At 46.1% G+C, this 24,653-nt stretch overlaps 1 protein-coding gene across 1 annotated transcript in view; it reads left to right on the plus strand.

Annotated features, from left to right (window-relative positions):
- The window catches only part of LOC115319638 (proline-rich protein 36), a 164,179-nt gene extending 139,728 nt beyond the window's left edge, over positions 1-24,451 (plus strand). The window contains exons 16-21 of the mRNA XM_040216711.3: positions 2,677-2,707; positions 5,628-5,695; positions 7,225-7,276; positions 14,055-14,107; positions 18,997-19,167; positions 22,831-24,451. Coding sequence (XP_040072645.1) covers positions 2,677-2,707; positions 5,628-5,695; positions 7,225-7,276; positions 14,055-14,107; positions 18,997-19,167; positions 22,831-22,949 — 494 coding nt within the window. The 3' untranslated portion in view covers positions 22,950-24,451. The remainder of the gene's footprint in view (positions 1-2,676; positions 2,708-5,627; positions 5,696-7,224; positions 7,277-14,054; positions 14,108-18,996; positions 19,168-22,830) is intronic.
- The last annotated feature ends 202 nt before the right edge of the window (positions 24,452-24,653 follow it).

Here is a 24,653-nt window from a genome sequence, read left to right on the forward strand (position 1 = left end):
GTGTCTAAACCATAGAGAAAGGCACGACCACATAGAAGAGAGAGCCCGACTCAGACTGGCCAGTTCTCGAGCGGCGCTTTTCGCGCAGAAAGAAAACAAATTTCGAGCCTCAAATTGTGTTCTGGGCAGTTGGGCTCTCGCATGTCATGTACAAATAAAAACCTTGGCGAGCATAATTACCCTGTTAGTGTCCTCTTAAAGGGTAACTGAAAAAAAAAAAAAAAAGGTATTTTTAAACAGCCTAGTTGGGACAAGCATGTTACGAAACAATTTTTCCAACAGAAACAAAATTTTTTACAGCAATATTTATTGCGCGGGACTAATTTTAGTCTGCGGTATTTCGTTTGTTTTAAGTTGCGCGCCACGAATTTGGTATTATACGTCACGGATTGGCTGCTATACGTCACAGAGTAACGTACAACAGCCACTTCGCGTGCATTGAAAGAGCGGGAGTTTCAAATGTGAAGAGGTTGTGACTCCGACTAAATTATGTCCTGTGGTGTCAATATTGCTAAAAAAACATTTTTTTTTTCGCGGAAGATTTGTTTTGTGACATTCTTGTCCCAATTAGGCTGTCTAAAAAACTTTATTTTCTTTGCAGTTACCTTGCATGAAAATAAAGGGGGCAAATTATTCTTGAAATGGAATGCTCATAGGCTACTTAGTGTATACACCAAGTTTTGCGATTTTTACGGGTCTAGTATAGTCAATTTACGAATTTTGTTAATTTTTATCTGGCGACCAGGCAACGCTGCCCAACTTAGTCAGACCATGGTGTCCATAAACCACGGGATCATGAATGCTCATTGTAGACGCCCTCATGGTCGCTTAAGCTCGCACAGCTCGGCAACCCCGATGCTATTCTGGCCCTTGGACCTTCTACTCGGCATGCACCTGCGAGGTTGCCACAGACGACGGCACCCACGGCGAGTTCGTCCGTAACTCGCTGTCGCTAGATCTGGTCGCCAGCGGGTCGCGTTCGAAATGAACAGCTTCCAACATCTCTCGATAACAATCACTCTCGTCGCTGCTGCGATCAGTGTCGAAGACTTGGACGAAGCGAGCGATGCCGTAGACGGAATCGTCACGGACCGCATGCTCGAAACATGCAAGTTAAATGAGGGAGCTGAAGCTCAAGATGCCAAAAGAGCCAAATCCAAAATAAGGTTGAGAGCTGGGCTATTTAGTAGTTGTTAAACGTAATGAGATCAAACGGCGCAAAAAAGCCACAAAAGGAAGCAACAAACCGGACAGGATGGAGCGCTGTTCTTCTCTCGTGTTTTATTTTTGGCGTGTCCTAACCTCTTTAAGGCTTCATTCCTGACTGACAGAAGCGTTGGAAGCTGTCCAGCCGATTTCGGTTGCATGCTTTACAGAGAGCTCCGAAGCGCATAGGCCAACTTAGAGCCACGAAAAGCGGAGTCATAAACCTTTCAAGTGCACCTTTCTATAGACCTTTGCAAAAAGAGCTGTCTGGCCGCCGCCATTTTGTGATTCGAGCGACCCCTATCGGCCAGAAATTCGAGCCACCCGCCTGAGCTGTGGGAATCCGGTCAGCGTGACTCCCCACCTGCATTGTGCATTTGGAGTTTGCCGGCTTTTCTTGGAAGCTTTTACTTTATTTACCTGTTCAGGATGCTTACCCTTTTTGTGCTATCTTGCACTGTGAGGTAATACCAAAGCTCGTAGCCTGCTTGGCCTTTGCAGGAAACGAATGTTGAGAGCGAATGTCATGCAGCCAGTGATGCGGGCCGTTCGACGTTCTTCGGGAATTATTCCCGTCAAGGAAATCTCCAAAAAGCCTTCCTGGCTATGTGCCCGATCTTCGCGAAAAATACCTGATAAGGTCGGGTCCGGGGTATGGGCAGGGAATAGACACGTTCGTTCATTTGCTTTGAAGCTGTGCAAAAAAAATAGAAAAAGCAGCCGTCTTTAAAACGCACCTTAAAACAAGCCAAACTCTATCCGATTGTCGTGAAGTGACTGTCATTGACACTGTATGTTGGATACGTTGTGTTATTTGAGACCTTTCTCAAATCCTGTTCAGATAATGCGGCCCTGTGGGGTATATATGTTGTGTGATTGATGAGACTCGTTGAATTTCACGTTGTCAGCGGGGATTAGCCATGCATTTCGGGTGTCCTGAGTGGTCACAGATTTTCGACAGTTAAGACCTTTATAGATTGACACGGGTGAGGTATGGTGCTGTAAAAAAATCAACATAAAATAAAACATTCAAGTTGCATTTGTTCCGGCGCCCACGGACTCGCCGAAAATAAATTTTATTTGCTTGTTTTTGTTCCCAAAAATAGTATGATGCTTTTTTTAAAAACCAGGAGGAATTCTATTCGCAATTGAACGCAAAAGAAAAATAAAACTCTCAAATTTAGCCATCGCCAGTGTTGGCAATTGCACCTACGCAGGCTGCCACAGCCCACTGATGAGAAACCCCACAGCCCAGCACAGTCTGGCAACACTGACATTCGTTTTAAAAACCAGGGACGCGCGCTGTAAATTGCTTCGCTCAAGACTGCCGCTAAAAATCTCTAAATAGGCCCAAACCCTGCGAATGTGGGCGCGAAAAAATTTTGCAAATGTTCCCGTCAAACGTATGAAGAATCACAACCTCGGTGATAACCAGAAGTTGTAGTAAATTGACCGGGCTTTTTCCTGCAGTTGGAGGCGACGAGGGAGCCTTGCGGCCGTCGTAAGCATTCTCACTTCTCTCCAAATCTCCTTGGCAGCTCGTTTCCCGAGGGCATCTGTATTGGGATTTGGGTAGTCAATAACCAGGTAGTTGTCCTTTGAGAAAAGGGGCCATTCATTGTTTGCATTAGGATTTCTCTAAAAACCCTAGAAAACTTAGTCAATGCTGATGCAGCGAGCTTTATCATACAATTTTCTTTTTAGGTGCAAGCTACAGTGGGAACACCTACGTGTAACGGCGCTCTATTTTGTTTTTAAATTAGTCGTGCCGAACAGTTTTTCCCCCTAGCGTGAATTGTTAAAAAATGGCGGAGGCTAGGGGGGAAAAAAAGTCACATTTATGGCATAACGATAATGCTGGTTATGTGCCTTTCTTGGCACATAACCAGCGACCTTTCTACCTTGGACGATGCTCTTATGCTCTTAGAGCAAGAGTGCGCACACGAAGCGTGGAGTGCGTGCTGGAGGCGTCGCAAAGATGCGCTTTGCCGTTCGTCAGCGACCAAGCGAACTTACCACGCAACCTTGAATTAGAGAATCGCTACTAGCGAATTCCCGAGGTTTACCGTTTCTCGTTTTATGTTTCGGTACGTTGTATTTATACCAGGAAAGGGAACTTTAAAAAAACGGTTTCAAAAATACTCCCGCGAACGTAGAATACCGTACGTTCGCAGCTGTCGCACAACGCTGTGACAACGCGTCTCGTGGCGCAATAAACTTTTTCGCAAGCTCCTTCGCTAAATTTTGCGGGAAAAGGATTCGAGCCGAGTTGGGTGACATTAAGTCTGTTAGGGCCGTTACCCGGCTGATTTCGGGTGAGGTCGGACGTAGGGTGGCCGGTTGACCTTTTTCGTCTGCTTCATAATTTAAGTTATTTCCCAGTGCGTGAGATAAACAAAATTGTAATCATTTTTCCCTGGAAAAACATTTGGACGTAAAATATCGTAGATCACAAAGAGGCAGAAAGTCAAATGACAGAACATTCCGAGTGAGTTTCATAATTTTTTGACGCTCTCTACGTATACCTAGTAATAAGAAAAAAAATGGCATTATTGTATATTATGTTTGAAACGAGATGATAAACAAACATCCATTTCGGCTACTTATTGTTATCTCCCTAACTTTGCAGGCCCGTATTTAGAAAACTGTTGTGTTGTAAATTTGATATTTTTATGCAGTATTTTACTTATAAATAAAAGTAACTCGATGCAAAACTAAAATTTATTTATAATAGGTTTGTTGAGATATTGACGAGCAAGCACGAGAAAAGCAACACACTAAAAAAAAAAACTTGCAAAAAAAATATTTTTTTTAAACTCTGGTTAGGCTGTATATCTATTTGGAGGTAATATCCATTAGAAACACGTTGCATCAAACTGACGGTGTAATATATACGACCCTTCCACCAACACCCTTCTCCGAGGCTCGGGCTGCCCTCTTGGTGCGATGACTTGTTATTTTGTGGAAGAAGCCCATTTTTTATTTCGTTCTCCGAGCTTAGCTCGCAGGTCAAAGCTTCCGACGAACGTGCCACGACCGAGTGGTTTAACAACCAAGATCTAAGCTGTCGATCCCTTAGCCAATGAGAAGAGTTGCTATCGCACGTCACTTCATGACGTTGGTATTATACGCCACTCCGTGATGTATAATACCAAGTTTGTGGCGCTCAATTTAAAACCGACGAAATAGCCACAACCTGAAATAAGTCTCTCGAAATAAATATTGCTGTAAAAATTGTTTTTTCGTGGAAAAATTGTTTTTTGTCTAAATTGTCCCAACTAGGCTGTTTAAAAAAAACTTTTTTTCTTTGCAGTTATCCTTTAACAAACCGTTCATAAATAAGTTTTATTTTTGCTTCAATTTAGTTTTATTTATGAGTAAAATATTGTGTCAAAATATCATGTTTTTGACCCAAGATACAGGCTTGCAAAGTTGGGCGGAAAATGATCAAGTAGCCAAAATTTATGTTTATAAGTTCCTTTTGAAACATAAACAATAACATTAGTTTTTTTTAGTACATTGATTGTATCAAAATATGAAGAGACTCACTTAGAATGTATGACTTGCGTTATTTATTACCAAAGGTGACCATCCTGGCTGCGCACTCAAATGCGACTTTCCACCTCTTGGCAACCTACTATTTTTTTGCGTCCGATAATTATTTTTTGTGGGTGACAACAATTATGATTTTGTTTATATCTGGCACTGGGAAATAGCATAAAATTCTGAAGCACATTAAAAAGGTTGACCAGCCACCATTTGTTTACTCCTATATGAAATTACCCACCCCTCTTCTCAGACCCAAGGTAAAAAAACACATTCTGTGTGTAAACAAAGAGATTTCAAGCTGGCGGCAGTCTGCACGAGCTAGCTGACGGCAGTGGAGGCTGGGTGATGCAGCCTGCAGTGGCGTGGGAGGAGGCTTATGTCTTTTGAAATCCAGCCGACCCTATAATATACAGATGCATTTTGTTCCTACAGGTCATAGGCACTTGGGGTGCGGTTACCCACAATGGGGTGGCATATAAAGGTCGCGGTTGGCGATTGTCATTAGACACTCAACAGCTGTAGTTGCTCTAGACGACATTCTTAAAGTAAAAGTGAGGATAATCCGAAACAGGAGTTTCTCACGCTTGGTTCCTGTGGCGGGTGTCGCTTATTTTTCTAAAGAATTTGGCTGTCGCAGCCCCCAAGGGTGCCCGTCCATATTTTCCTCTTTTAACTCTACTTTTGTTTGGAACTTATTCGCTATCTTACGTTAGACACGTTCAAACTTCGCTAAAGCAACCTTGCAGTGAAACGGTCGGAACGTTTTAGCAATTAATCGAGATGTTCTCTGTTTGGCATTAATGTTGGACATGATAGCAGGTCGTAAATCTAATTGCAATGGGGATTAATACGGAGGATTTTGGAATTTTCAGTGTTGGCCAGTTGCTGGACTTGCCGGAGGAACTGCTTATTCCGGAAGAGCTACCGCAGGAAGCTCCTGGCAAGTGTTCTCCTTGCACGTAACAAGTTTGGACTTTGTGACAGCCACCAAATTGTCTGACCTTCTTTAATTGTCGGGACGGTAATGGCGGGGAAAAGCATGGGCTGGCTCCAGCACGAGCACCTTGGATGGCACTTGGGCGCCTGGCGAGCGTGCATGCGCAGCCAAAGTGAGGCGGAAGGCAGGCAGCTCCCGCTGGAGGCATTCCAAAGAGACGCCCTGCAGTTATCACCCTGTCGAACTGCGTCGGTTAGAAATTGGCTGAAAATAATCCCTGTTGGCGGTATGTGCAAACTACAGGGGGGGTGCTTCTCTAGATGTCGTTGGTGACGTAGCGGATGGCAGGGACCGAGCAGACGGCGCAGATTCCTCCGCTCGTATTTACATCCTGTTTCGCCTTGCCATTTAGAGTTTTGAAATGGGAAGCTCCGTGTGCAGGATACTATACTGGAGAGATTGTCACTTGGCACGTCGGTTGTTCTCGCGGTAGCGAGTGACAGTTCGAGTGCTGGCTCTTCTTGTTAAATAAAAACAGAAAGAATAAACATTGGGACGGACAGAACAGCACCTCTTTCAGTGGTGGAGGTGCTGTTCTGTCCGTCCCTATGTTTATTCTTTCTGTTTTTATTTAACTTTACCAACGCGCTCACGTCGAACTAACTATTCTTGTTCCGACTTTTAATGCATCTCCAAATTTAATTTAGGTATCTGACGGCGAGACTCTGTTTGAGGGCAGCTCCGCTCAATTCCAAAAATTATAGGATAATGAGTGATTTCACGGTAAACAGCACTAATAAAAAGCACTTAGCACGTCAACGGCGAATAAGTTGGTCGGTGAGACGATCGCTGAATTCTGACATTGTCGCGCAGAAACTACCACGCACAAAAGCGTACTTTCCATATAGCGGCACTGCCGTCGGAGGCTGATGCCGTCGTGATATGTCCATGGAAGCTTCATGAGCAACAACCGGGTGGTTTTTGGTTATCGTTGAATGCATTTCAAAGTATGTTTTCTTGTGTTTTTCAACGAAATATTGATGTTTCTGAGGAAATGAGCTCCAGAATTTCGTTTCCATACTCCTTTAAGTTGCTCCAATTGCGAGTCTGAGACTGCCGAAATGCTGCGGAAGTGGACACCAAAAAATAAAACCGAATGAAAGAAAGGCGACAAGTTTTCTCCCTCGGTATTTCCATTCTATATAGCCTGGACAGCTCGCAAGCACTTTATCTACTCCTCTTACATAATTAAAAATAACTCTGTCCGTTGACTCTTTGTTTGCTCTATCTCTTTGGAAGAAACCTTGACCATTAAAGCGCCTCTTTTGGAAAACCAAAAAAAATCCAACCGTAAAATAAATGTTTGCTGTAGAATAAGTAGGATTTTTTTCCCTTTTGTTTCGCCGACATGCAATGTGGAGAAGTAGACAGTCGTGTAAATGAGGTGCATTCGTGGCCGGCACATCCTTTCTCTTCTTAAACAGAGCTTGAGGTTTACGGCTTTCTGATGGCACTTGTGCCTGTCGTTCCAGAGTGGGAGGAACAGCTCGCTGCCCAGGAAGTGTCTGCCGGGGAAGAGGTCAGGTGAGTTGAGTCAGTCGTCGGTGCTTCTGGAGGCACACGCTAGCACGACCGCACATCTTAAAAAAATGTACGGCGAATTGCTTGGCAATTCTGTTGGATGCATGGGACATTCTGGCATCACAAACGTTTAGCGATAGCCTCAGCTCGTGGCTGCACCGATATGCACTCGGCGATACGTAACGTACCGTCCAAGTTTGGCGGGGAAGCTGAATTGGTGAATAGGTGAAGTTGGCGTTATGTGGCGTCAGGTCACGTGAAGTCAATTTCCCATGCTAAATTTAGCGGGGAAACTGAATGGATGTGTAGGTCAAGTGACGTCATTTTTCCCGCCAAATGTAGCAGGGAAACTGAATTGGTGCTGAGGTCACGTGGCGTCAATTTTCCCACTAAATGTAGCGGGGAAACTGAATTTGTGTATTGTGCATTAGAGTTTCTGCATAGGCTTGTAGAGGCTTGCAGCGAGAACATCGTCTTCCCTGCAACACGCTCCCCCGAGCCGCGGAGGAGGCTGGCACGCACCGGGGATACCCGACACCAGCTCGGGGGGCCCGGATGCGGGGCCAGACGGCCAGACCTCCGTGAGGGTAGACTAAACAACTCGAGTCACCCCCACGGCAAGAGAGAAGAGAAGAAAGGCCTTACAAGCAGCGCCCGGTCAAAACGCAAGAACATTCCTCGTACTTGTAATGTCGTCATTCTTGTGTAGTCCCTCAGAAAAATAAAACAAATTCAGTAGAACATTAAATGTATCTAGATTGGTGACCCGAAAAAACGAAAAAGCCGACCTCAAGCGTTGCGATGAACCAAGAAGAAGAAAGTGCTTCTGCCAACTCCTCAGCCTCAGCGCCCCCTGCGGAAGGCGTCTGTCGTCGCCCTCAAGCTCCCACCCTACTGGCCTGCGGATCCCGAGCTGTGGTTTCTACAAGTGAAAGTGCAGTTTGCAACTCGGAAGATCACCGCTGATTGCACCAAATATCATCACATTGTGGCCAGCCTTCCCCCAGACATCGCCACCGAGGCACGCGACCTGCTCCTCCAACTACCAGTCACAGATGCCTACGCCACCCTCAAGCAGCAGCTGATCCGCTGCGCAACAGCTTCTGAGAAAAGGCGGTTACAACAACTCCTGATCACCGAGGAACTTGGTGACCACCGGCCTACCCAGTTCTTGCGCCGCATGCAGCAGCTGATAGGTGAGAAGACATCTACAATCGACGCTTCGTTCCTGCGGAACCTGTTCGTCCAGTGTCTGCCTCACAACGTGCGCATGATCTTGGTGTCCGTTGGAGACCTCGGAATTGAATAGCTGGCAGAGCTCGCCGACAAGGTAATGCAGATCTCGACTCCGGTTGTATCGGCCGTCCAAAGTCCTACCGACGAGATACAACAGCTCAAAGCGGAGATCTCCCGCTTAACGATCGCCTTCGCGACCCTGCAGCAACATCGCGGACGTAGCCAGTCGCGGTCCCAGCGGCGCCGCCCATCCTTTTCCCCAACACGACCCGACATTTGTTGGTACCATTGCCGCTTTGGCGATACTGCCACTAAGTGCACCACACCCTGCCACGGGAAACGGAACGGCGGAGCCCTAGAGGCGGCAAGTGCCTCGGTCACTCCGGACAGCCGCCAACGCCTCTTTTACGTCCCCGGTCGCGACACCGGGCTCCGCTTCCTCGTGAATACCGGTGCCGAGGTCAGCATACTAGCGGCGACACCTAAAGACAAGTGGATGTCCAGCACCTCACAGCTCCAAGCTGTAAACGGGACGCCAATTCCCACCTGCGGTGAGTGTTCGCTAACCTTGAATCTCGGTCTTCGACGGACCTTCCGCTGGGTGTTCGTTGTCACGGACGTGTAACATGCTATCATTGGTGCCGACTTCCTCCGACACTTCGGACTTTTGGTGGACATGGGACGAGGCGTCTCCTCGACACGATAACTAACCTCTTCGTGTCGGGCGTAACATCCGCAGTCCCTTCTCCAGCTCCAGCGCACATTATCCCTAACGCCCCAATACAATTCACAACCATCGTCCGCGAGTTCCTGGAGTTGACGCGCACTGGCAGTGACGAACGCCCTGTGCAGCACAGCGTTTCTCACCATATTGAAACCACCGGAGCACCCGTTCATGCTCGACCGCGTCATCTCGCCCCTGAAATGCTGCAAATTGCTCAACAGGAATTCCAGCACATGCTTGAATTGGGCATCGTGCGACCATCATCAAGCTCATGGGCCTCACCACTGCACATGGTACAAAAGAAAACAGCCGGAGACTGGAGACCATGCGGCGACTACTGCGTATTAAACCGCGTCATGGCTCCCGACTGTTATCCAATCCCCCACCTTCAAGACATAACATCCAGCCTCGACGGAGCGTGCATCTCTTCAAAAATTGATTTAGTGTGCGCTTATCACCAAATCTCCGTCGCCCCGGACGACGTGCCAAAGACCGCGATTATCATGCTATTCGAACTATACGAATTCGTCCGGATGCCGTTTGGTCTTCGGAACGCAGCCCAAACCTTTCAGAGGTTTATTGACGAGGTACTCCGGGGACTAACCTTCAGCCGTGCCTATGTCGACGACCTCCTCATCGCAAGCTCCTCACCCGCCGAGCACGAACAACACCTCCAAGCTGTGTTCGAGCGTCTCAAGACCTACGGCATCATCATCAACACTGCCAAGTGTCAGTTCGGTGTAGGTGAGCTGGAGTTCTTGGGACACCACATTGACCACCAAGGCATCCATCCGTCCACTTCCCGCAAAGGTTGAGGTGATCTGGAACTTTTCTCGCCCGTCAACACGACGCCAGCTGTGGGAGTTCCTCGGAATTGTCAGTTTTTATTGGCGTTTTGTCCCCCACTGCGCAACAACCCTCCAACCGCTGCAAGAATTCCTCAAAAAGAGCCACAACGAGGCAACCGCTTTGACCTGGGATGATACAGCAGAGCGCATGTTCACCAAAATCAAGGCAGACATCGCCGACGCAGCCCTTTTGGTGTACCCCGAGGACAACGCTCCCCTGTGCGTCATGACGGATGCTTCGGACGCTGCGATTGGAGTGCTTCAGCAATGGCGAAACGACATCTGGAAGCCCATCTCCTTTTTCTCCAAGACACTGTCACCCACCGAGCGCAAATACAGCACCTTCGGACAAGAGCTTCTCGCCGCGTATCAGACGCCTTGCCACTTTCGCCATCTCTTAGAGCGAAGAAGCTTCTTCATTCTCACTGACCACCACAAGCCACTGACCTTCGCAATACGATCGCTGAAGTCGGATAGCCTAGCCCACACAACTCGTGAGCTTCACCAAATGTCGTACATCTCGGAGTTCATGAAAGACGTGCGACACGTGAGCGGCCGCGGTAACCCGGTGGTGGACGCCCTGTCACGCCTCTGCATCGGCGCCGCTGAACACCCAGTGCTGGACTTTGCTGCCCTTGCTGCTGCTCAGAAAACAGACACCGAGCTTGGCCAACTTCACACAGATACGCACGCGATGCAGCTGTGCAAGGTGCCACTGCCCATGTATGACGTAACTTTGTGGTGCGACATGTCGACGATATTCATATTTACAATATTATTGTAAATATGAATGTTTTTCGATTTGAGTCACTTGACGTCTCTGCATGAAAGTGTGTGTCCCATATTCGCAACGTCTCGTTTTAGGGGCGAAGCTCCTTAGGGTCTATCCTTGTCTGTCCGGCATCGGTGCTCACATCGATTGCCATCCCATCTGTCTTCTTAAAAAAAGAAAAAATGTTTGCACAGTCGACAAGATTCGAACCTGTGCGGGGAGACCCCAATGGATTTCTAGTCCATCGCCTTAAAGGGCCCATGAAACGAATTTTGGGCTGGAATAAATCAATTTATATTGGGATTTTACTAATAGCGCATCATTCAGTGGGCCAAAAGAACAAAGGTAGAAAGTCAGAAGCCTGACTTTTGGTACGAAAATTTTGAAAACACAGCGGACTATTTCGTACCTCCTTCCCTTCGTAAGCTCTCTGCCTTTTCACTGTGATACCCCGCAGCGCGTCACCGGGCACCCGCAGCACGTCATTGGGCCCAAATGCACGTGACACGGCACCGGACCTCAATTAATCCCTTCACCCCTAAGCTGACATTGTGATGGAAGCTACGCGCTTGCCGGACCAATCAGCCGCTTTCCTTTCATCACCTGACCTCATTTTCTGCGGGTCGGTGTGCGCGAGAAAGCGTGATCACGTGGCAAAAGTGTGGCCGGGCCCAACGAGCACGTAGCTTCCACAGCACTGTCAGCTTTGGGGTGAACAGGGTGGGGAAAGCAAGTTGTCTGAATTTTGAGCTACGGGCTAATCTTCTAGGGGGACAATGGCTGTGTCCGGGCTACACAAGCGATATTCCGAGCAAGAGGGGACTCCCTTCTTTCCGACTTCTTAAACTGTTTGGTACAATGCGCAATTTATGAGTTGAGGAGGAAAGCTAAACAGGAAAAAGTTAGAAAAGCGTTTCATGACTCCTTTAACCACTCGGCCACGACTGCGGGACGAGTAGGGGGCTCTGAGATGTGGTAGTAACTCAAGAGCTGGGGATGTCATGGATGGAACGTTGCATGTGGCCGCTCAACGTCTATACAGGAGAGGGCGTTGCGGTCAAATGCGTATATAATCGCGTTAAACTTTGCATGCATTGGCTCAATGTTTATAGACGAGAGAGCGCTGCGGTCAAACGCTCAACTGCGTATATAACCACGATTCATACCACATATTCTCTTTCTGACATGGACCGTTGACTTAAGCGGTGGAAATGCGTTCCCACGGCTTCTAGCGGATCCAAGCTGATCCGCTAGAAGAACCACTGGCTCTGCATTTCACCGTCCATAAAGCAATAATAATGAAGTCAAAACGCAACCCGGAACTCAGCACTATTTATGAGTAATAAAAAAAAACTCAGTGCCATCAGCACTATCTATGAACAATAAAATCAGTATCATCAGCACCACTAGAGCTTCGCCCCAATCAATGTTATTCACCACGTGGAGATGCGGTCATTTTTAACCTTTAAAATGCCAGTTTCTGGTGTTAGGACACACAAACGTTTCGGAAGATAGGGAGAGTTAGGAAAGTCGGATGTGCAACGTCGAGCATTATAGCTCTGTGTTTAGTTTAATACTAATTGAAAAAACAATATTATTTTGTTTTGCAACACAGTACTCCTGAGCCGAAAACAGAATTGTTATAATTGCGAGGAGTGCTTTAGAGTAATAGTTGGCCAATGTTTCAGAATGCACCGCATCATTTGTCACTTGCGCAGTGGACTGCGTAAATTACTGGTCAATCTTCTATTCTTGAGGCAGAAAATAGTGAAGAGGACCACACTCGCTCGCAAATGCACAGTTACCGTGTTGCCTACTCCACACCGCGCCATAACCACAGGTTGTACTGCACTGCACGATGGTAACCGCACAACTGCATGGCATCCATTAGCAATCCATGGCTCCGTCACGTTCTCGCACGTGCGCAGACATTCGCCGAATTTTCGCCGAATCTTTGCCAAACTTTCCTTCAAAAGTTTGGCATTTGCCGAACTTTGCCGAATCTGAAGTTCGGCAGATTCGGTGCATCACTAATTTTTAGGTTGCTTTTAAAAAGAAATGTGGCACTTAAGGGATTAAGGTCACGTGACGTCAATTTTCCTGTTAAACCTAGTGGGGAAACTGAATATAGGTCACGGGAGATGACGTCATGCGACATGATTTTGTAAGACTGTGCGCATTGCATTATAGGACATCACAGGACGTATACACCAATTCAACTTGCCCTCTAAATTTAGGGAGGAAACTGGATTGGTGTGTAGGTCTGTGACGTCCCATAATGCAACACTGCGCACGTTGCATTATGGGCTGAATCGATGTTGACGTCACGGGAGGTCACATGACCTAAATTTTCCCACTAAATCTAGCTAGGGAATTTAATCCGGCTTCAGGAAGTCAGGAACAGCTGGCCAAAGAATGTTTCACGTTAAAAAAATGAGAACAGTTACGCAAAAAAATTGTGGACTTTTCGTACACCACGATTTTGAAGTCTTCCCAGTACAAAATATTGCCTCGCAAATTAAGAATAGTCATTTCCGTCGCTTTCTATTAAAAAATAGCACATTAAAAATTCTCAGTATTTTCGTTTTTTGGTTACGTGTCATTGTTTTATGGATGTTTTGACAATGCTTTTATGAGGGGATTTCATTTAATTTGGTTTTTGCATTATGCAGCTGAACTGTATCCCAAAGTCTCACTTTTTACCCTAAACAAAAGGTACAAAAAGATATTTCCTGTAACTTGGGGAAATTATCTTTCTCTTTTCCTCTTCATAATAATGATATTTTTATAATAACACTGCTTTGAAAACATTCTGTTAGCTTTAGTATAATGGTGAAGGTTAGATGAGAAATTACCTTTAACCGACAAAAAATGAGTCATCACGTTGTTATATTATGCCATATTTTTAATCTGTGAAAATGTTTAGTGATATTGATTGCAGGTTCAAGATGAGTATGGAAGAACTATATCTACGTGCTGGGTTTGAATGAGTCTAGCGAATGAATAAGAAAAACAAAGTTCTCTATACTATTTCTCCAAATGGTATAGAGAACTGGGTGTATCGACTTGGGACAGAACAGAGCGTTGATCAGGGTTTTTTTGCAACTGAGAAAGCTTGGGATCCGCCAGTCGCAGCTGCCGGTTTTGTGTCCAGCCTACTTGGTCGCTGTTGCCAACGCTCATCCCAGTTTTCACCTGCAGGCGTCCCCCCTCCATGGAGCCCATTGTGGAGCAAGAGGAGGTTCATCATGGGAGTATGTCGCTCTGCTCGTTGTGTGACTTAGACATAGACTGGCACGGTCTTCTGGCTGCACTCACAGCCATGCGCAGACTGAGCAGCTTCATCTCAAAAGCTGTTGAAAGTGGCAATGTGGACGGATTGGTTTATGACTATAGCATTAACCGAAGGAGTACCGTATTTTCCCAACTATAGTCCGTGAACTATACGCGTTTAGAAGTCTAAATTGTGCGTACTGTAGAGTATCTATAGCCAAGTGGTAAGATGAGCTAGCCAAAAATCGTTGAACATGATAAAAAAAAAAGACGGCACTCAAAGATACGGGACTAAACAAAGGAACATGGGACAAACACGTGCCGACTTGCAACTGAAACGGGAAAAAATGACTTGCAACTGAAACGGCAACATTTTTTGGCTCCACAATTATTGGGTATATCGAGATAAACTTGCCAGAAAAGTTTGGGAAGCTTTCGGCATTTCCAGTTCAGGAGATAAATCTGTCGTCCAGCCATCTGTAGCACTGTCTGAAAAGGAACTCGCATTTTGGCATTCCACTGTGAAAAGTTAAAGGGAAGTTTCAATTGAAAATTGAAACTTCCCTTCATCCTTCGGTGAAAATTTATGAACCTTGTCCTACTTTTTTTTTCAGACCTATCATTATTACGATATGTTACGGATTTTCTGAAGCACTTAGTATGTTAATGATAGTTTATTCGCAATACGAGTTACTTTGCGAGTTAATGAAGCAGGCATTTTTCAAAGTGTGCAGTGTATAACATTTTTTTACCTGCAAACAACGAAACGGGTGTGGGCTATGCACCAGGCATCCGAGGAAACTCTTTTCTTTTTCAACCAAAACTCGCTCTTGCGGACTGCGGTGGGGAAAATGTGGTAGGTACAGGACGAGCTCCAATCGGCGCTCGTACCGTGTACTCCTTTTGCTTGGTTTTTGAGTGTGCTGCCTCGTTAACGTGAGTTTGAGGGTCCTCATACAATCTTAAAGAAGTCCTCTTGTTCTCGGTATTGATACAGTAAAGCGGTGCAAGAGTCTATAGACTTTGTTGAGTAAACAATAATGCATGGGGTGCTTGGCTTAGCGCATCAACACTCAAATCTCCTAAGACATCACATTGGCAAAGTCTCTGTACCCGAAAAGCTGTTCAACCTCTTGTGCCATTGCACAACTTGGAAAAATGTACCCAAAATTGGGACAGCATATTCTGGGAAGGATTCGTTTGACTTTATATGCAATTTTACAGTGCTTGCCACACTCCTATGGAACACACGAGCTGCGTCTTATTTCGCGGGCCACCACGTCGCGTTTCCTGGAACGGTCCTCACGGAAGAGGCCGCTCCAGGCCGAAATCTGGAATGGGCGGGAAACTAGGAACCAGTTTTGCCCCCTGGGCAATGTACACATTCAGCCACTCCCTCATCACGATTTTGGCCTCGTGCGAGTGGCCTTCCTCGGGCCGTTCCATGGAGCGCTACGTCACGTGGCAGTTTTTGGGCTGCCTCCGGGACGACGCTCCCGCGAGATGAGACGCAGTTGGCGTGTCCAGGGTAAGTTTGGCGAGCATCGTACAATTAGAATCGATCGGAAGTGCTGACCGGTTGGTACTGGCACTGTTACCAAACGGCGGCTGTGGTGGCACGTACGGCCAAAAACAGTGGTGCGAGTGTCAAACTGTGCAGTTTGGCGCAGTTACCTCGCTACATCCTGCTACATTTTGCCAAAATGTGAGGAATTTGTGCCAACATTGTGCCAAAACTTATTTTCACTCCATTAGTTGATATAATAAATTGGGGCCCCGTTACAATAAGCTAGTTTGCATTTCCAAACTTTCGGATATCAATTAAAATGATGTATTCAATTTGATCTCCATATCAAACATACTCTCAAGTTGTGCAACATCTCTCATGCTCTTTTCTGAGGGAATGGCCAGTATCGTTAGTGTACTTGTCACCGCATACTGCAGTGAAGCGACAACCGCGTAGTAGATGTCGCAATTTTGCATACTGTAAACAACTTCAATTTCACAGGCTCAAATTTTCGCGAATCAGGCTTAAGCTGAAAATTTGACATTATTTGCGGGTTTGAATTTTCGCGAATCGAGTGTAGCATCCGTAGCGTTCACATACTGCCCGAATTGTTCGTGGGACATATTTTTCGCAAATTGTATGCGATTCGCGAAATTCGCGAAAATTGGGTCCTTGCGAAAATTTAGTTGTTTACAGTATCTTGCTTTGCCGCAGTGCACCCGCATGCTAAGGTGAAAGCACTCCGCATAGTTTTTGTTAAAAAAAGCCAAAAATATTGTGGAATTGTTATACTGCCATTTTCTTGCACTGTTGAGAGCTGCTCAGTGTCATTCTTCACCTATATATTTTGCGGTTTTGTATTCTAAGATTTCCAGCCTGTCTTGAAAGCTTCTGCTTTATTTTTATTATGCGTGCCCTTTTTGCGCTATATTCCCCTTTAAGAAATAGGGCTGGTAAGTGCCTGGCCATTCAAGTGTTGCCACTCGACATTCACGGGAAATGGGGGAGGGGACGAACGTGGATTGGTCCTCGACGCCATTTTGCGAAAAATGACAACTGTTCTCCCCGCTAAACATAATGTGGGTAAAACAGCGCATAACGACAAAGACTAGAAGGAAGGAACAACCAAGACGGGGCAGGCGCTGACTCATAGCTAAAGGTTTTATTACAGAAAACATCAAGAGTAAACACGCAAGGTAGCAATCTACACATGCGCCAACCTTTCTGCCTCATCACATGGCACACCGGTCATCCACGTGCCACAAACTCCCGCCTCCCCCCCCCCCCCCCCCCCCTTCTTTTTTTTGTCATTGTTGAAGTTATTTTACAGATAGTATCACCGACGGCTCGCTGATGCACTGGGCCCCACTTTCTGCTATGTAAAAGGCCTCTATCACCTCCCTTGTCTTTGTGCTTATCTACAAGCGTAGTCTCCTCGAAGGACGGCTTGCTCAAACCGGTCTTACGGTGCACATCCAAATGCCCTCCGATTGTGGCTCCCAGCGAATAGTTGCGCTCCCTGAGCCTATCATTTAAGCACCTCCCTGTCTGTCCGATAAACACTTTACCCCACACCGGAAACGCAGCTCACTAACGGCTTTGCGTGTTTTGTTTTTGCACTTGCTCTTTGAGGGCCCTTCTGCCTTGGCCCTTACCCTCGAACATTTCTGGCTCAACTAAATTGTGAGACCTTGTGCAGGTATGGGATGACGACAGTCCTTCGCCTGTCCACCACTTTCTTAGGGGGTGAGGTTCCCTTTTTAACAAGGGTGGTGGCAACATCACACAGCAAAGCATGCAGGAACCCAGCGCCTGAAACCTCTCATGCACCGTGTGGACGCAGAACCTGTTCAGGGCTGCGTCCAAGCAGGAAGTCACAATGCCCCTTTTGATAACCTTCGAGTGGGCTGACCTATAGTCTAAGACAGCTTTTTTTGACTGAGGGCTGTACGCCCAGCAGATACGACTGCCGCCCAAGCGAAGGGAAAAGTCCAAAAACTGCAGGACCCCCTCCTTGGAAACCTGATGCCCCCACCACATTCGCCATAAATTGCCAAGACATCCACCACTGAGGACACCGTGCCGTCAAAAACACAAAAAAATCATCGCCATAGCGAACCAGCTTTTTAACCATGGTGGAACCCTTCAATGTCTCAATCAACTCTACTCAATCACTCCGTACTATACACGAGCCAATACAAATGCCCGACCTTTGAACATACATCATTCATTCTTCCACCCGACCACCACGCTGTTTTACCTAAATTACGTTTAGCCTGCACCGACTAGCCCAACTTTCAGCTTTGGTTCTCCCCGCTCTCAAGAGATGGTCTGCGCAGAGTTATTCTCAGTCATGTCCAAAAATAGCTGCAACGGATTCGTAGCAAATGTTCCTCGGTCGTGAAAAATGGATGCTCTCCAAAATGTGCCCCGAAACCCTTAGATTCGGTCCTTTTGTTAAGATGTGGTTGTCCTCGACACTGTACAGCTGTGTTATTTGAGCTCTTTCTCAAATCAATCCTTTTTGGATAATGCCGCACTGCGTGGTACTTACAGAATGTCGATAAATTTTATGTCCGAGTCCTGTCCATTGGTAAGCAGATTTTATTTGTGCGCGTGAAATATGCGTGCCTTTCGGTTATCTTCTGGCATAAATTATTTTCGATAGCTAAGCACTTTGTCGATTAACACGGCTGAGCAGGTGGCACTGTCAAAACTCGTGAAATATAATGTACATTCTAGTCGCATTCATTCTGTCGTGCGCATACCCAACAAAAATGGTTTACAGTTTGTTTTTGGTTTCAAACATGAAACAATGCTTTCCTAATGTCCTTGAAGAAACACATACTACATGAAATCCAAAATACAGTCGGAAAAGGCAGCAATTTAGCCGCGAGCAGTGTCTGAAACGGCACCTACGCAGGCTGTGCCAATCGAAACCACTCAATTAAGGGTTCAAATAGTGCCACTATGATATTGGCAGTGATATGAATGCAAATGAAATCTGTGCTTATGCTCCAAAAGGTGCTTTAAAATCACTTTATTGCGAAGGTCAAATTTGATGGCTTGACACAGACCAACGAAGGGCATCGGCATGCCCTGGTGGGGGCCGGAGGATTCATTTCGACCACTATCTTTCAACGCGCAACCGAAATCATGGTCATGCGTCGAGCCTCCGTCGGATTGCAGGCATCTTGGCCGGGATTCAAACCCACCACCCGAGGCGTGCGCATTTTGCGAACTGGTTGAAGTGCGAGACTAGACACACGATCCGCCACCGGTGTAGAGCGGTCGACGATTGAATATTGGCCAAATGGGCCTAGTGCCGACGGAGCACACTAAGCGACACAAACAACTTCCCAGCGCCGGCCCAAGCCGGTCCGTCCGCCGCCCGGGAGGAGGGAGCCATGGGCGCAGTGTGGAACCGCCTGGCGAGAAACTGCGACGCACACGGCCTGTGCACCATGGAGCGCCTCGTGACGCCCGACGCCTTCTGCCGCCGGGAGGTTGCCCACACCTTCGCCACCCTGCTCGGTGAGTGCCCATGGCTTCCTGCATCGTCATTCGTTTACATCTATTTCCTTCAAGCAGTAGCGGCAGCGCCGGCTGCGGCAGCGGTTCCCGTAATGTCTCCTTAAATATGGCAAGAAGGCGCGAGAGTTCCCGCCCTGGCTCTCTCTCTCCCGGGCGTTGCTGCTCCCGGAAGAACGCGTACTCGTGACGTAGGCAGCTTCGCGCCGCGCAAGAATGTCACTTCCGGTCAGCGAAACGCCTCGTTCGGCGGCAGGAAATAGATCCCGGACTTATACCACTCGCCGCCGCGTTTTCCGCCCGGCGTTTCGCCCCAGCGGCAAAAGCTGGGCGGATTCGCTAGCGAATTCGCAAGTGTAATGGTACGTTTACACCTGATAAGAAATCCGCTACCGGCAGCGGCGGCGACGAGCGGGTTGCGTTTACATCTATTTCCTTCGAGCGGCGGCGGCGACGTCGGCTGCGGCAGCTGTTCTCGTAACATCCCTTCAAATATGACGAGAAGGCGCGAGAGTTCCTACCTCAACTGTCTCTCCCGGAAATTGCTTCTCCGAGAAGAATGCGTACTCATATGACGTAGGCAGCGTCGCGCTGCGCAAGAATGTCACATCCGGTCAGCGAAACGCCTCGTTCGGCAGCAGGAAATAGATCCCGGACCTATACCACTCGTCGCCGCGTTTTCCGCCCAGCGTTTCACCCCAGCGGCAAAAGCTGGACGGATTCGCTGGCGGATTCGCAAATGTAAACGTACCATAAACGTACCATTAGGCACCCGTTTCTGGCTTGAGCGGCGTCGCCGTCGGCGTAACCGTAAGGTCACGTCACCCCTCCCCCCCACCTCTGAGGTCACATCGCTATGAATTTTACTAACCACTCCGTTCTGTTTTCTTTTTGAATCTCATAAAAGTTACTCGTTATCATTAAAACTGTATTATGGTTTTTTTTTTAAATTTTATAACATGCTTTTTAGAGAGTGACAGCATCTGGCGACATTGTGTCAGTCCATCTTGACCTAAAACAAAGTCCTGTGTCACTCAGGGAATTTCACAAAAGTACTCAGGGAAAACCTTGAAAACTCAGGGAATTTGAAAATGTCAACTTGGTAGACAACCTGCCACAGCAAACCTATGCAGGGAAGCCATTGAACAAATGGCGCTGCAGTCATTCGCCACATGTCCCAAGGTGTTCTTGCGGTGTGTAGACGACTGCTTCACTACTCTAGATACATCCGAAGTGCACACGTTCCCTCAACTCTATCGAGCCGGCCATTCTGTTTACTGTGGATTGAAAAAAGAACTACATAGTGCCAATGAAAGAGCGCCATGAAAACCCACAATTTCTTGTACATTGCACAGTGATGTGATTGCTGCGCCAAACTGTGCCAAAGTGCTTACCCTGCTACATCCTGCTACATTTTACCAAAATGTGAGAAATTCGCGCCAACGTTGCGCCAAATTTAGTTTTGGCGCAATGTTGCACTTTAATGATACTGAAAATATTATAGCTCAGGCCTTGCTGCTCGGCCGGACCGCTACGATATGCTTATGCGAATGCTCAGAACTTTTGGCTATCGTCTGAAATAAAGTACTACTGTATTTGATCGCATTTCGTATGAAAGGCTGACAGTACTCGGAAGTCTCGCAATAATTCTCATGTTCGTCGTCTGTTTTGCTAGAGGATTAGTTAGTCTGGTTGAGTGCGGTCCTCCTCATGCACTGGTGTACTGCAGAGAAGCGAAAACCGCAATGTAAGCATTGCGATTTTGCGTTTTTTTGCTTCGCCACAGCGCAACACCGTGATGAGGGGAAGGCACTCCTCCAGAGCGAGACGCGACACAGTTCCTGAATGTAACTTTGGTTGGTATGTGTGATATACTACGATATCCCGGCGGTACCTATTTCCATATCGAGATTTAGCAAGGATACTCTGGTAGTGCAAGAACATTTATATGCTCTCTTTCGTATGTTTATTTCTTTATTTATGCCAACTAATTTGTTTAGCTTTCACTGTCATATAGATGTGAGTAAATTAGAACCAAGTTGGCAGGAACTGTGAATGGAAGCTTGGGAACAACTTAATGAGTTTGGCAGAATTGTTTTCGAAGTTTTGTTCCCATACCGTTTTTGTTATGAAGTTCTACACATAAAATGTAACTGACGTTCATAATCAAATGACAAGTGCTTTGTTTTTTTTTATCTGAATTATAAATGGCTGTTTTGTTACAACCTTTAGAACTCGAAGGAACCATTATTTATGGGTTCTATATTATTGTATTATTTCAGTGAGATTCAGTACCTAAAATAACCATTCACAGCAGTTTGTGCTGTCCTTCTTCACTCACTTTCTCACCGTGTCTGGTGCTTCTCCACGCAACTAAACGCTAGTTTTGTGTTTGAGGGACTCCCTCCCTGCTGTGCAATTGATGCAAACTAAGGGTTGCATGTCAGTGAGAGGGCAATGTAGACATTGTATTTTAGTTGGACACGCCGACACATCAACCTTAACATAATGTCTGCATTGGTATGAATAAGAATGATGCTACAAAAGTTATTTTTGCTGCTCCAAAATTGACTTTTGGCTGCTCCAAGAGCTGCTCCAAAATGACTCGGACCAATCACATCACTGATTGCAGTTTGGTACATGACTATTTGATCGCTACAAATAAATACAGCTGCCAATTTTTATTTATCGAACATTCATTTTGTAATACAAAAAACAAAAAAAAAAGTTTTTTTATTTTCCCGGTTCAGTTCCAAGATGGCGTCGAAGATTTCGGTTTGGTTCAGTTCTGGTTCGGCTAAAAATAACGGTTTGGTTCTAGTTTTCGGTTCCGGTTTGACACTCTGGTGAAGAGTGTTGCTTGCCCATTGAGAAGTGACTGTTGGAGAGTCATAATCGGGAGCAGTTTTGCCGTGCCCGCTGAACAGAAAGATAGGGGACCCTCACTAAAGCATTTCCCGTTACCACTGTGACAGGGCGAGCAGCGAGCTGGAGTCGCGAATACTGACAGTAAATGATATTACGTTTAAGGCTGCACTAGCTAATTATTACTCTATTCACGTTTGTATTCCCAAATCCCCACCCCTCTTTAATGCTCTGTAAGAAACAAAGAAGACCAGACAGGCACCATAAACCATCCTGTACAACCTTGTCAAAGAGATGTGCCAGTCTGATTAAAAGGTTAACAATACTTATCTAGAGTAACTCATTTCACACTAACAAAAACGTCGGGTCCATGGTGCGGAATGAAAAATGCTTTGTGGATTCCTCCAGCGGTCTTGTTAGGATGCTTGGCCAATATTTGATTACTATATGTAGCTAGGGAGTACAGCCACACCAATTGCAGTTATGCGGCTGAATGTACGAGCCCCGTCGTTTACACCTTGCCACAGGACAGGGGTATCTTTTGAACGACACCAACTGCGTGAGCAACATATCTGCAATGGTGTTTCACGACGCATTGCAGATATTGGCATTACAAACTTGATGTTTTGGTTAGTGTGGAACAAGTTGCTCTTTCTGATGGTCAATATAACCTATTAAAGTGACACTGAAATATCAGCTAGTTTCATATCTTTTGTGTGCATCGATCCTATTCGAGGCGATTTGGCTGTTCAGGGAGCACACGAAATCAACAGCTGACAGTGAAACTCTCTGATGACGCAGGGATGCACAAGCGGAACCTGGTGCACCTGTCGCAACACCAGCCTTACGGACCGATCGTCATCGAGAGGCTGCAGGATGACCAGAAGACGCCAGAGTTGCCCTTCCCAGGCGGCCTTTAGCTTGTGGCTGTACGCTGTCCCACCAACTGGACTGCTTTGCCAATTCGACAGACGCCATTGGGTGTGCCATTCTGGCAGCTACAAAGAAAGAGCTCGCAACTGCCAAACTTGCTAACCGCTAGTTTCTGCTAGTCACAGTTGTTATCATTCCTGGTAGGATATACTCTCATGACAGCTGTGTGTAAGGCTGAAAGTTTACATTCTTGCCTAACTCAAGGTGCCTTTGGAATGTACCGCATTACATGTGGCTTACAAAGGGGACGGTCACGCCAAGCGGTACATGCTAGTCATTTATCTTCGTTTCCGTTTTCTGCTCAAACTGACTGCCTCACAAAGTACAAATGTTTATCCTACGCTGCATAGTTTATATGACCAGTGCGAAAGGGCATTCCTCTACATCACATTTTCGGGCCTCGCGTACAATTTTTTCATCTCAAAAATTTTCTATCCAAATTAATTTTTTCGTTTGCGGGAAAGCTTTTGTGGTTCTTTCTGTTGTCAAGCTGGTGCAGGCAGCCTGCAGTACAATGTGGCCGAAATGGATTGAATGCGCTTTAAACTGACCGTATAAATCGGTTTCTTAACTTATCAGAGCTGCTCTAAGCTGGTGCATTCATTAATCTAGAGTATGAATACATGAAACCTCCGGAGTCAAAAGAAAGAAAATAAAAACTGGCCTTATCTATGTTTTCTGAAAATCGTCAGAAAATCGCTGTTGCTTTTACTTCGATTAAAAAATTTGTGAAATGGAAAGAAAATAGAATTGGCTTAAATATTCTTCACTTCATTTGACCCAAATAAGTGCCACAGTGACACATACTTTTTAGTAGGTTTTTCTCGATTTACTCGGATGAGCCAATCTTTCCACAATTTTAGTGAAAGCTTCCACCAACTTCAGGCACCTCTATAGTAAATAAATCCCAGTGCAATAAGTTAAGAAACCAAATTATGCGGTCAGTTTAAAGTTTGTTCAATTCCTTTTGTCCACGCTGTACTGGCTTCCCTTTTTCAGTACCTGAAAAAAAAAAAAAGTTTTTTTGTGGTTTGTGGAAAAGGATTCTCATACTGCTTTTAATCCCATTTTACAGTTTATGTATGTTCATTGACCTCACCTCATGACGGCTGTTTTTTTGACAATCCCACTTTGGTGTGTTCTTTTATGCTAGTTGCTGAGAGTGCTGTGTGGGTTTTGCACAGTCACAAACCATGGGAACATTGACAGGCATTGGTAAATATTTTGTGCGCCATAATTTTTCGGTACTTTGCCGCAGTGGCCCTGTTTTTTGGCCAGCACTCGCGTTAATGTTTTTCACTGGGCATGTGCTCTGCTGCAGAACAATTGTGGAGCACATAGTTTTTACAGCTTTACATTTATAAATAAATCTGCTTTTGCAGTTAACAATATTTGGTGTGGTTCTTTAAAACGGATTGTTACAGTTGACGAGTAACCGCCACTGCTAAGACTGACATTAGATTGTAAAATATCACATACTCTTTTTTCAGCCAAGGATGAAATATGTAGCTAGTGGTACACAGTGTCCATTGTGAGTGCTGGCTGGCACATGTTCCATTGCTCGAAAAAACATGGCTTCCTAATTAAACCATGTTCATGAGGTCAGAATTTCAATGTGCAGAGCTAATGCTTTTTCCATATTTTTTCCACTCACATCAGAAGAGTGGAATCACCTTGTACCAATGGTACCA

Source organism: Ixodes scapularis, unplaced genomic scaffold (genome assembly GCF_016920785.2).
Source record: "Ixodes scapularis isolate PalLabHiFi unplaced genomic scaffold, ASM1692078v2 PGA_scaffold9__187_contigs__length_104089568, whole genome shotgun sequence".
NCBI lineage: Eukaryota > Metazoa > Arthropoda > Arachnida > Ixodida > Ixodidae > Ixodes > Ixodes scapularis.